This window comes from Pelophylax lessonae (assembly GCF_965119305.1).
Source record: "Pelophylax lessonae genome assembly, chromosome: 1".
Classification (NCBI taxonomy): domain Eukaryota; kingdom Metazoa; phylum Chordata; class Amphibia; order Anura; family Ranidae; genus Pelophylax; species Pelophylax lessonae.
In genome coordinates, this window is record NC_138768.1 from 714,857,396 (window position 1) to 714,869,606 (window position 12,211).

Sequence of the window (12,211 nt, forward strand, 5' to 3'; positions counted from 1 at the left end):
AAAAACAGCATTTTATATAGAACTATACAGATCAGACCAAAATGAGGGACAAATGAGAAGGAGAGGGACAGGGGGACATTGTTCCAAAACAGGGACGGTTGTTAGCTGTGGGTATGTGCACTCCTCACAGTTCCAGCTTCTCTTTCACTCACAGTGTGCAGGTATAGAAGACGTAAAGGCCAGCAAACATACATAGTTAGCATTTCTAGCTTATAAAACTAAAGACTTTTATTGGGCACAGCCATCCCTCCTTTCTGTAATAATAACACACCTCACTAATATCAGTATATATAACTCTACACCCCCCAGACTAGTTTCTATTTCCCGTATCAAACATGGCGGAAGCTGTACTTTCGGTCACGTCGGAAACAGCGCCAGGACGCGGAGGCGAGGCGGGATGACGTAGTGCTGACGCCCTGCCCGCAGATTGTAGAGTTTGAGAGGTTGTTCGGTTGTTTCGGGCGATGGAGGATGAGGTGTCGGAGTTTCTGAGGCAGAACCGGGAGACGGCGGCATGGCTGGAGGGTGTGCGGGGGGAGTGTGAGTCGGACAAGCTATGGCGGTACCGGAGAGAGTTCATTCTGCGGAATCTGGCGGACTTCTGCGGGCCCGGGCAGCCGCCTCCACCGCTCGACTCCAACCACCGGGGGCTGGACCGGCTCCTCGCCTACTCTATGGTGTGGGCCAACCACCTCTTTACCGGGTGCCGGTATGTTTGTGTGTGCGGAGGGCGGGGCCCGCCGGGCTGGGTGCCAATGGAAGGGATTGAACAGCTGTGTCCTCACATTAGATAACATTGGGAAATCTAAGGCTGACCATACTATCTGATAGTGGGCCCCATTCACACCTGAGTGATCCAGCAATGCTTGTATATCTTTGTGTGACAACGTTGGGTGGCTCATTCATTCGAATCGGCTGCCCTACATGTGACAAATGCGCTAAAGTGGCTCCTGTACCTTTTTCTGGAGCTAATGTTGGTGCGCTTTTAAACAGTGTCTTTGTGCAACCGAATGCCCTTTTTCTTATTGCAATTGGGGAGCCATTTACCGCTTGCCCCCCAAACCAATTCCGGCAATCCTCTCCTACTTGTAAAAATCTTTTTTTTTTTTTTGCTAGAAAATTACTCAGAACCCCAAATATTATATATATATATTTATATTTATTTAGCATAGACCCTAGGGGGAACAAAAATGGTGGTCGTTGCAATTGAATGAATTTTAATGCCAGAAAACACCATAGATAACCCACATTTTTTGTAAAATATTGACGATGCTGTTTCGCTGAGTAAATAGATACCAAACTTGTCACGCTCTAAAATGGCACACTCATGGAATGGCGCCAAACTATGGTACTTAAAAAATCTCCATAGGCTACGCTTTAACGCTTTTTAGAGTTATAGAGAAGGTCTAGTGCTAGAATTATTGCTCTTGCTATACTGATCGCAGTGTGGTTTGAACACTGTTCACGTATGCGTACGTATGCGTTCGCTTCTGCGGTTTATAAATCTGCACATCTCTCCTCCTATGCTGGAAGACCTGAGATCAAAAAAAAAAAAAAAAAAAAACGATCTCTGGCTTTCCAGCAAAAAAAAACAATAGTAGTGTTTACTTCTGCTAGAATGATGTCATGACTTCACTTCTGGCCTCCGAGGGTCATAGTGATGGCCAGGGACCATCTGGTCCACGGCCAGCTCTATGGTAAACTAGCGCTGCTGCCGGTGTACTGCCGAATTTTCCAACCTGCCGAGATCTCCAACCACGTCACTTCCAGTCGGAGATCTCGGCAATTTACCGCTACCGCGCATGCACCGCCTTGAAAGCTCATTCACAGATGACTCCAACTCAGTGCATGAGTTGGACTTCTCGGCAGCTCAGTAGAATACTACTGCGCATGCGCGAACGGCAATGCCCGTTCACGGAGAACTACAACTCTGTGCACAAGAGTTGGACTTCTCGGCAGCTCAATAGAATACTACTGCGCCTGCGGACAGTGCACAAGTTGGAGCTTTTGGCAAATAACCCCTGCACAGTGCTATCCCCCACAGTAACGTGTACAAGTTGGAGCTTTTGGCAAATAACCCCTGCACAGTGCTATCCCCCACAGTAACGTGTACAAGTTGGAGCTTTTGGCAAATAACCCCTGCACAGTAAAATCCCCTACAGTACAATTTGGAGCTTTTGGCAAATAACCCCTGCACAGTTCTAGCCCCCACAGTAATGTCTACAAGTTGGAGCTTTTGCCAAATAACCCTTGCACAGTAAAATCCCCCATAGTAATGTGTACAATTAAGCCTTAAAGGCAATGCTGGGATTTATAGTTCCTCAAAAAAAAAATTGTGAATCTGAGCTTTAAAGTACATGCTTGGATTTATAGTTCCTCTCCAAAAAAACAAAAACACAATTGTGAACAGCGCGTAATGAGGGACATGAGGATGATGGCGGGGAACACTGGCTGCGTGATGGGGGACACAGGCTGGATGACGGCGGGGGACACAAGCTGCGCAATGAGGGACACGGGCTGGATGACGGGGGGGGGGGGGGGGGGCGAGACACAGGCTTCCTTATGGGGGGGGACAGGCCTCATGACAACGGGGACACTGGCAGTGTGATGGGGGACACTGGCTGGATGACGGTGGGGGACACTGACTGTGTGATGGGGCAGCCTGTGTCCCCCATAATCGCAGCCTGTGTTACCCGCCGTCGTCCAGCCTGTGCCCCCCCATAAATGCAGCCTGTTACCCGCCGTCATCCAGCCTGTGTCCCCCATGAACGCAGCCTGTTACCTGCCGTCATCCAGCCTGTGTCCCCCCCATAAACGCAGCCTGTTACCCGCCGTCATCCAGCCTGTGTCCCCCATAAACGCAGCCTGTTACCCGCTGTCATTTAGCCTGTGTCCCCCAAAAACTCAGCCTGTGTTACCCGCCGTCATCCAGCCTGTGTCCCCCATGAACATAGCCTGTTACCCGCTGTCATCCAGCCTGTGTCCCCCATGAACGTAGCCTGTGTTACCCGCTGTCATCCAGCCTGTGTTACCCGCTGTCATCCAGCCTGTGTCCCCCATAAACACAGCCTGTTACCTGCCGTCATCCAGCCTGTGTCCCCCCATAAACTCAGCCTGTTACCTGCCGTCATCCAGCCTGTGTCCCCCCCATAAACTCAGCCTGTTACCTGCTGTCATCCAGCCTGTGTCCCCCATAAATGCAGCCTGTTACCCGCTGTCATTTAGCCTGTGTCCCCCAAAAACTCAGCCTGTTACCTAGGGATGTAACGATATTACCGGTATCGCAGTGTTTTACATGGCCCGATATCGTCGTGGTGGGTGCACGGTCTGACCGCCGTCTGTCTCGTCGGCTCCTGTCTGCTGTCACTCACTCACCTCTATGCTTCTATGCTGCTTGCTTACTGGCCGAGCCGAGGCGAGCGGCTGCCAGTTGGTTGGAGCAGTGTGGGTGGGCGGGTTGTGAGGCGGAGCCAGCGCACGAGAGCGGCGGACTCGGCGGAGCAGAGCCAGCTTCCACCGCAGGCACCACGGCAAGACAGTGACACCGGACCGCCGGTGAGTAATGTGTATAAGTGGCTAAAAGAGCAAAAAACAGACCTGTCTATGGCCAGCTTTATGTAGAGTATCTGCAGATAAAGCAAACACAGATGCTCAGACAGACAATGTAGGGGAGCAGGAAGGAGCACATCCTGAAATCTGTGTAACGTCTTTTCTCTCTCTATCCTTTATGCAATATCAATGAGGTTTTCAAAGGTAGGTTTCAAGCTGGTAGGTGGCTGTAATGAACCTTTTAAATAGTTCATTTTATTCATATCCAGCTCTGTGCGGCGGGCGGCAAGCATTGTGTCACAGAATGTGATGGGAACTACGTGTGGACAGCCGGGGGCAGGCGACTGTCATTGCAGCACAACGCTAGAACTTTGGGACTTCTCTAGTGACGTTGAAGGTGTAGAGACACTGCACTAGAGCATGGCCTCGGGTCCCAGACAGTGACAGCCGACTTGTTCAAGCAGAACGATAAACCAGAGCCAAATCGCAGAGCAGATAAAGTCAGGACAGGAGCAAGCTTGAAAATCAAGGCAGGCAGCAGGCAAGGGCAGAAACCAAGACCAGCCATAACAGAGATAATCCAAAGTATCAGAGAATAAGACAAGAGAAGACAGATTCTGAGAGTACTCACCAGATTCTGAAGCTTGGAAGGCACACACCTTTGATCAGCTCACAATATAAACCCTACTGGGTATTTAACAATACCATGAGCTTTTCCACAATATCGCAATAAATATCGTACCGTGAGGTCAATATCAAAATTGTATCGTACCGTGAGATTTTGATATCGTTACATCCCTACTGTTACCCGCCGTCGTCCAGCCTGTGTCCCCCATAAACGCAGCCTGTTACCCACCGTCATCCAGCCTGTGTCCCCCATTACGCGCTGTTCACAATTTGTTTTTTTTTTTAAGAGGAACTATAAATCCCAGCATGTACTTTCAAGCTCAGATTAACAATTCTTTTTTTTTTTTTTTTTTTTTTTTTGAGGAACTATAAATCCCAGCATTTCCCTTTCAGGCTTAATTGTACAGGTTACTTTGGGGGATAGCACTGTGCAGGGGTTATTATTTGCCTAAAGCTGCAGCTGTAATTCACTGTCCGCGGGCGCATGCACAATGGTATTCTGAGCTGCCGAGAAGTCAAACTCTTATGCACGGAGTTGGGAGTTCTCCTTGAATGGGCATTGCCGTTCGCGCATGCACAGTAGTAGTCTATTGCGCTGCCGAGAAGTCCAACTCGTGCACGGAGTTGGAGTCCTCTGTGAACGAGCTTCCAAGGCGGCGCATGCGCGGTAGCGGTAACCTGCCAAACTCTCTGACCGGAAGCGACGCGGGTTGGAGATCTCGGCAGGTTGGAAAATTCAGCAGTACACTGGATCCATTCTCTGGCTCCCTGACTGCAAAGGAGAGCCCATAGAAGCATCGGGGGGGGTCTGTCTCCTCCTGCCGCCACATGTAAAAACAGTCAGTCAAGGCTGCTAAGATGGCTTTTATGCTGTAGGGAATCGCTGGCTGAAAAAAAAAAAAAGATATCTGGATGATGCCTGTAGCTGCAGGCATCATTTTTATACCTTCAAATTCCAGGACATCCACCCAAGGGAAGAGGTTAAAAATGAATGGCCCCAAAAATGTTCCACATTTTGCCATGTTTTGTACATTTTCCTGCTACTCTCAGATGTGACGGGACCTTAGAGCCCCCATCCAATCGCACTATACAATCTAATTTAGATTTACGAAACATAGTATGAGGACCTATTCAATCAATGTGATTAGTTGGGCAGGACCATGTGCTACATAGTTGTTGGTAGATCTAAAGGAGATTGTAATGTGTGATGAGCTTCAGACTTAGGCCTGGTTCGCGCGATCACATTTCCCCGCTGTGCAGGGCTGTGTTTTGCCAGTACTAGGATGCGCAGGTGTGTGTGTGTGTGTGTGTGTGTGTGTGTGTGTGTGTGTGTGTGTGTGTGTTTAGAGCTGCATGATTCTGGATAAAATGACAATCACAATTTTTTTGCTTAGAATAAAGATCACGATTCTCTGCATAACATCTTTTACATTATACAAAAAAATTGGGCTAAGTTTACTGTTTTGTTTTTTTTTTTTTTTTTTAATTCATTAAAGTTTATTTTTTCCCAAAAAACTGCGTTTGAAAGACTTCTGGGCAATTACACTGACATAAAAGATTGCAACGATCGCCATTTTATTCTCTAGGCTCTCTAACAAATATATATTACTTGGGGAATAAATGGACTGGATGGCGGCACTCCGAAATTCCGTTTATTCAAAAGACAAAGAATAAAAATATGAATATACCACAGTGGAGAGAACAGGGGACAGCTGTCCTGTTATCTCTGCTGTGGTATATTCATCTTTTTATTCTTTGTCTTTTGAATAAATTTGATTATTTCGGAGTGCCGCAATCCAGTCTATTTTTTCCACATGTTCCTGTTGCAACCAGGGCGTGCACCAGAATAATCCTGAGGTTTAAACTTTAAGGGAGGTATTGCTGTCCTGGAGCAGTACATCACTTCATATAAATGCTTGGGGGTTCGAAGTAATTTTCTAGCAAAAACACTAATTTTAATTTTAACTTGTAAGCAAGAAGTGTCCGAAAAAGGCTTGGTCTTTAAGAGGTTAAACTGCCCTCACTTCCAGATGGAAGTTCATTCCTTTGATCTAAAAGAACAAAAAGATACATTGTAAAGCATTGTGTATATAGTTAGAGCTGTGCTCATAAGTTTACATATCCTGGCAGAACTTGATTTTTTGGCCATTTTTCTGAGAATATGAATAACAAAAACTTTTCACTCACGGTTAGTGTTTGGCTGAAGCCATTTATCGTTCAATTGTGTTGACTCTTTTTAAATCATAATGACAACAGAAACTATTCAAATGACTTTAATCAAAAGTTTACATACCCTGGTAATTTTGGCCTGCTAACATGCACACAAGTTGACACAAACTGGTTTGAATGGCTATTAAAGGTAACCATCCTCACCTGTGATCTGTTTGCTTGTAATTAGTGTGTGTGTGGAAAACGTTAATGACTTTCTGGACTCCTGACAGACCCTTGCATCTTTCATCCTGTGCTGCACTGATATTTCTGGATTCTGAGTCATAGGGATAGCAAAAGAATTGTCAAAAGGATCTGAGGGAAAAGGTAGTTAAACTGTATAAAACAGGACAGGGATATAAAAAGATATCCAAGAAATTGACAATGCCATTTAGCAGTGTTCAAAATCGAATAAGCAAGTGGAAAATGAGGGGTTTTGTTGAAACTAGGGATGCACCGAAAATGAGCCGAAAACGAGCCGAAAACGAGCCTATCTCATTTCGGCCGATAATGGGTTAACATTGCCGAAAATAAATATGGCCGCCGTGGGGAAGGAGGAGGGCGCAGGGCAGGTTTTAAAAGTCCTGCCTCTGGCCGGCTGTCCGCCTCTTAATGACGTCCCTACTACGATCTGTGCATTATGAATGGACATACCAGGTGGGGGGGGCGGGGCGAGCGGCCGCTATAGATCTATGTGAATTATTCCTGTCAGCGCGACTGTGTGAATGAGAACTGAACTGACCTGACACCGGGCGGGGGGAGCGGCTGCTATTAGCTGTAACTATGTGAGCGCTTCACTTCCCTGACAGGCATGTATCTCCGCTGTCAGGGAAGTGAAGCTCTCACATAGTTACAGCTAATAGTGGCCGCTCCGCCCGCCCCCCCGCCCGATGTCAGTTCTGTTCTCATTCACACATAGTCGTGCTGAGCTGACAGGGAAGGATCACATAGATCTATAGTGGCCGCTCGCCCCACCCCCCGCCTGGTATGTCCATTCATAATGCACAGATCGTAGTAGGGACGTCATTGAGAGGCGGTGCTGCCGGCCAGAGGCGGGACTTTTGAATGAAGGACACCCGAGGAGGGGGACGCTGAGGCGATGGGGGGGGGAAGCTGGTATTTGTATTATGAAGCATGAGGGGTTAATGTATTGTCACTGCAGGTCACTCATCTATTAGTGATCGACCAGTGGCAGGTAATTAACCCCTTTTGTGCTGCATTAGTGCAAACAGTATCGGTGTTAATTAACACTGGTTGCACTGATACTGGTTGCACTAATGCAGCACAAAGGGGTTAATTACCTGCCACTGGTCGGTCACTAATAGATGAGTGACCAGCAGTGACAATACATTAACCCCTCATGCTTCATAATACTAATACCATTGATAATTAAATTAACCTCTTGCCAACCCATCACAGTACATATACTGTGACAGGGTGGCAGCGACAGGTGTACGTCGCTGGCTGTTTTTGGTGTATGCCCCTGTTCTATCCATTTTAAATTTTTTTGGGGGAAAAAGTCATTTTCGGTTTCTGTTTCGGTTTTCGGCCAAGGGCATCCTGCATTTTCGGTTTCGGTCCAAAATTTTCATTTTGGTGCATCCCTAGTTGAAACCAAACCACGGTCAGGTAGACCAACTAAAATTTCAGCCACAACTTCCAAGAAAATTGTTCGGGATGCAAAGAAAAACCCACATAGAACTTCAGGTGAAATACAGGACTCGAAAATGTGGTGTGGCTGTTTCAAGATGCACAATGAGGAGGAACTTTAAAGTTGGGAGGCATGGTCGAGTCGCCAGAAGAAAGTCATTACTACGCGAATGCCACAAAGTATCACGCTTACATTACGCCAAACAGCACAGAGACAAGCCTCAATTCTTCTGGCACAAGGTAATTTGGAGTGATGAGACCAAAATTTAGCTTTCTCTTACGTCCTCTGACAGACGCAGCCTCTTACAAGTTTCATCACTATTGGGTAATGGCACACTCTGCAGGAGCAAGCTAGGTAGTGAAACTTCAATAAAAAACTTTAACTAGACACACCTTAGGGGCTGTCCCTCTCGACATTACCCTCAGACACTTAGAGCTTACTAATCAGTTTCTTGATGCCTAGCTCAGGAGTAGGACCTAGGATACCCTGCTGGGACTCCTGTCTCAGTTTTTGTTTTTTCTTTGAAAAATGTTTAAATCTCTTTTCTCACTCACTAACGCTAGCTAGTCAGGGGGATCCTCCTGGAGAACTACAAGCGACAGCCGGGCTGGGCTTCGCACTGGATAATCTAGATCCTTATGGTACCCCAGCCTGGCCTACGAGCGTGCGCAGGTTCTGGTCTGCCCAGGCCTCGCCACGACGGTGCCCCCATGGATGGGGACGAGCCTGCGGAGGAATTTCTTCGCCGGGGCACATCCACCCTGGAACGCCCTATGTTGCAGCATCCCCTCTTGGCTGACAGCACCCCCTCTCAGGGGCAGGGCGAGATCTCGGTGCAGACTGCAATCGCCAATTTAAATTGTGCCATTCTGCTAGTATGGAGTCCCAGGGTGACAATTTCACCCCAGAGCTTGTTTGTGCATTCGGGACTTCTGGATTACCTTCCCTAGCTTCTTATCTGCAGCTATTGAAACTTTGGAGTCCAAAGTTGATCTTATGATGTCACAAGGTAATGTTCAAAAATGTCCGATGCCCTCTCAGTCTTCTGATTCAGCAGAGTCTGACATGGTTGTCACGGACATTGCCCTCCCTGAGGGATCCCTGTTTGCACACTCAGATGGGGAGGAGGAGTCGTCCTCCACTGCAGTGCGGGAACACCCTTTGGTTGAAGCACTTGTTTGCTCCGTTAGGGAGACTTTGAACTTTGAGCCCACCCTGTCAGGTAAGCGGGTTTCCTTCGGGTCCCGCAAAGCCCAGAAGTCGGGTTTTCACCTGCCCCGAGGAGTTTCACGATATCGTGAACGAGCAGTGGCGTCGCGTTAAGCACGTGCTGGCGGTGCCTAAGCGTTTTCAACGCCGTTGCCACTTTGCGGACCGTTTCAAATCGCTGGGCGGTGTCACCTAAGGTGGACCACACTGTATCCAGATTGAAAAAATCCACGGTGGTCCCCGTTTAGGACTCCCCTGTGTTTAAAGACCCGATGGAGAGGCGAGTGGAGTCACTTTCCCACCACATGCACTTGGTGGCGGGCTCACTCCTCAAGCCGGTGTTCGCTCCCGATGGAGAGGCGAGTGGAGTCACTTTCCCACCACATGCACTTGGTGGCTGGCTCACTCCTCAAGCCGGTGTTCGCTTCCGTGCTGGTCTCTCAGACGGTTACGGAATTAAGGTGCTTAGGCGCAACTTGGTGGCTGAGTCTGTTCCACGGAATCTCATTGAAGCCATGGACCAAATGGCCCAGGCCATGGTGTATCTGTGTGACACGGCCCTGGACGAGGCTCCCCTGGTCGCAAGATTGTCTGCGATGGGGATTGCACTCCGCCACATGGTATGGCTGAAGAGCTGGTCGGCAGACCATGCCTCAAAAAAGACCGTATCTGATATCCCCTATTTGGGGGAAACGCCTTTTAGGGGACTCCTTGGATGAGATTGTCAAGGGTCTCACTGGGGGTAAAAGTACTCTCCTGCCCCAATCCGCAAAGGGTAAATCACCCCACATGCGGCGGGGTCCTTCCTTCAAGGCTCATCGGGGGGGGGGGCCTTTCGGGCCTCAGGGGTGCAGGAAAAGGGAAAATCCTTCAAGGCCTCCAGCGGTAACAAGAAGCCCTGGTCTGGGAAGCCCAAGGCCGGTCAGTCCGGTGCTGCGGCCCTGTCCTCTTCCGCATGAAGTGACGTTCCCAATTAGGGAACACTGGTTGTCCCTAATTCAGGACAAATGGGTTCACAAACTGATTCGTTCAGGGTACAAGATCGAATTTAGATCTCGCCCCGCAGACAGGTTCTTTCCATCAAATCTCCGTCTGTCTCCCGATTGCCTGACGGCTCTCAAAGGGACAGTGCAAGATCTTCTTGCTCATGTTCCGGTTCCATAGCGGGAGAGGTTTCACGGGTTTTATTTAAACCTGTTGAGTGCCCAGGAAGGAGGGCATGGTTCGTCTGGTTCTGGCCCTCAAGTCACTGAACCCCCTTTTGTGCGGGTGCAGAAGTTCCGGATGGAATCCATCCAGTCGCTGGTGGCGTCTTTTTAAGTTGAGGGGATTTTCTGGCCTCGATTTTAAAGGGTGCATATCTGCACATTCCTATCTACGAAGGTCATCAGCGGTCTCTCTGCTTCATGGTGACAGAGGAGCACTTTCAATTTATGGCATTACACTGTGTTCTAGCTTCGGCTCACAGGGTCTTCAAGGTTTTGGCCCCGGTGCTGGCTCTGCTGCGCAAGAAGGGGATTGTGGTCCTCGGTTATCTGGATGATCTCTTGTTGAGGGCGAGCTCGCGGTCACGGTTCAGGCGCTGCAGGCGTTTGGGTGGACAATCAACTTCCAGAAGTCGACACTGACTCCGTCAGTACGTCTGCAGTATCTAGTAATGGTCCTGGACTCCGCTCAGGCGAAGGTTTTTCTCCAGGAGGAAAAACTCCAGACGTTGCAGGGCGAGATCAGGCCCCTTAGGGCCAACGATCACCCCTCCCTGTGGACCTGCGTGAGGTCCCTGGGGCTGATGGTTTCAGCCTTAGAGGCAATCCCGCTTGCCCAGTTTCACACAAGGACTCTGCAAGCAGAGATTCTTGCCAAATGGAACAGGAATCCCCTGTCCTTGGACAGAATAGTTTGAGCAGTCTCAAGGACGGAGATTTTGTGGTGGCTTCTGTCACCCACTCTGAACCAGGGCAAGTCCTTTCTGCCCTGGTTGTGGAGGGTGATCACCACGGATGCCAGCCTGACGGGCTGGGGTGGAGTACTGGACACTTTATGCCGAGGGGATGTGGTCGTTGGAGGAATCCACCTTGCCGATCAATGTTCTGGAGCTCAGGGTGATAAAACTTTGCCTGCTCCATTGGGCGACTCAGCTGCACAGTTGCCTGGTTCGGGTTCAAACCGACAATGCCACGGCTGTGGCTTACATCAATCACCAAGGGGGCACCAGGAGTGCCCGGGCAGCCAAGAAAGTGGCCGAGATTCTGTCTTGGGCCGAGATTCTGTCTTGGGCCGAGATTCTGTCTTGGGCCGAGATTCTGTCTTGGGCCGAGATTCTGTCTTGGGCCGAGATTCTGTCTTGGGCCGAGATTCTGTCTTGGGCCGAGATTCTGTCTTGGGCCGAGATTCTGTCTTGGGCCGAGATTCTGTCTTGGGCCGAGATTCTGTCTTGGGCCGAGATTCTGTCTTGGGCCGAGATTCTGTCTTGGGCCGAGATTCTGTCTTGCCTCGCATGATCCAGCTATCTCTGCTGTTCACATTCCTGGAGTGGAGAACTGGCAGGTGGACTATCTGGAGTTGTCAGTCCTTGAAACGGGAAGGGTCCCTGCATCCGGAGGTGTTTTGGCTCCTGTGCGCCCGGTGGGGGGGGGGGGGGGGACTCTGGACGTGGATCTGTTTGGGTCTCGTCTCAACAAGGTGGAAAGAAAGCTAGAGCTTGAGATCCTCTGGCAGACGCCACGGATGCGTTGGTGGTGCCTTGGCACCAGTATCGGCTGATCTATGCCTTTCCCCAGATTCAACCTCCGCAGGTTGGCGTTGGAACAGGTGCAAGTGATTCTGGTGGCCCCAGACTGGCCTCGTCGGTCTTGGTACGCAGACCTTGTCAAGATGGTCGTTGAGCGTCCCTGGCGGCTACCTCTGAGATGATCTGCTGTCTCAAGGGCCGATCTTCCATCCTGCTTTACGGTCTCTGGCTTTAAC

General features: G+C 49.4%; 1 protein-coding gene across 1 annotated transcript in view; it reads left to right on the plus strand.

Moving 5' to 3' along the window:
- Positions 1-415: 415 nt before the first annotated feature.
- The window catches only part of CDKN2AIP (CDKN2A interacting protein), a 50,600-nt gene continuing 38,804 nt past the window's right edge, over positions 416-12,211 (plus strand). The window contains exon 1 of the mRNA XM_082256613.1: positions 416-709. Within this exon, the coding sequence (XP_082112739.1) occupies positions 465-709 (245 nt within the window). The 5' untranslated portion in view covers positions 416-464. The remainder of the gene's footprint in view (positions 710-12,211) is intronic.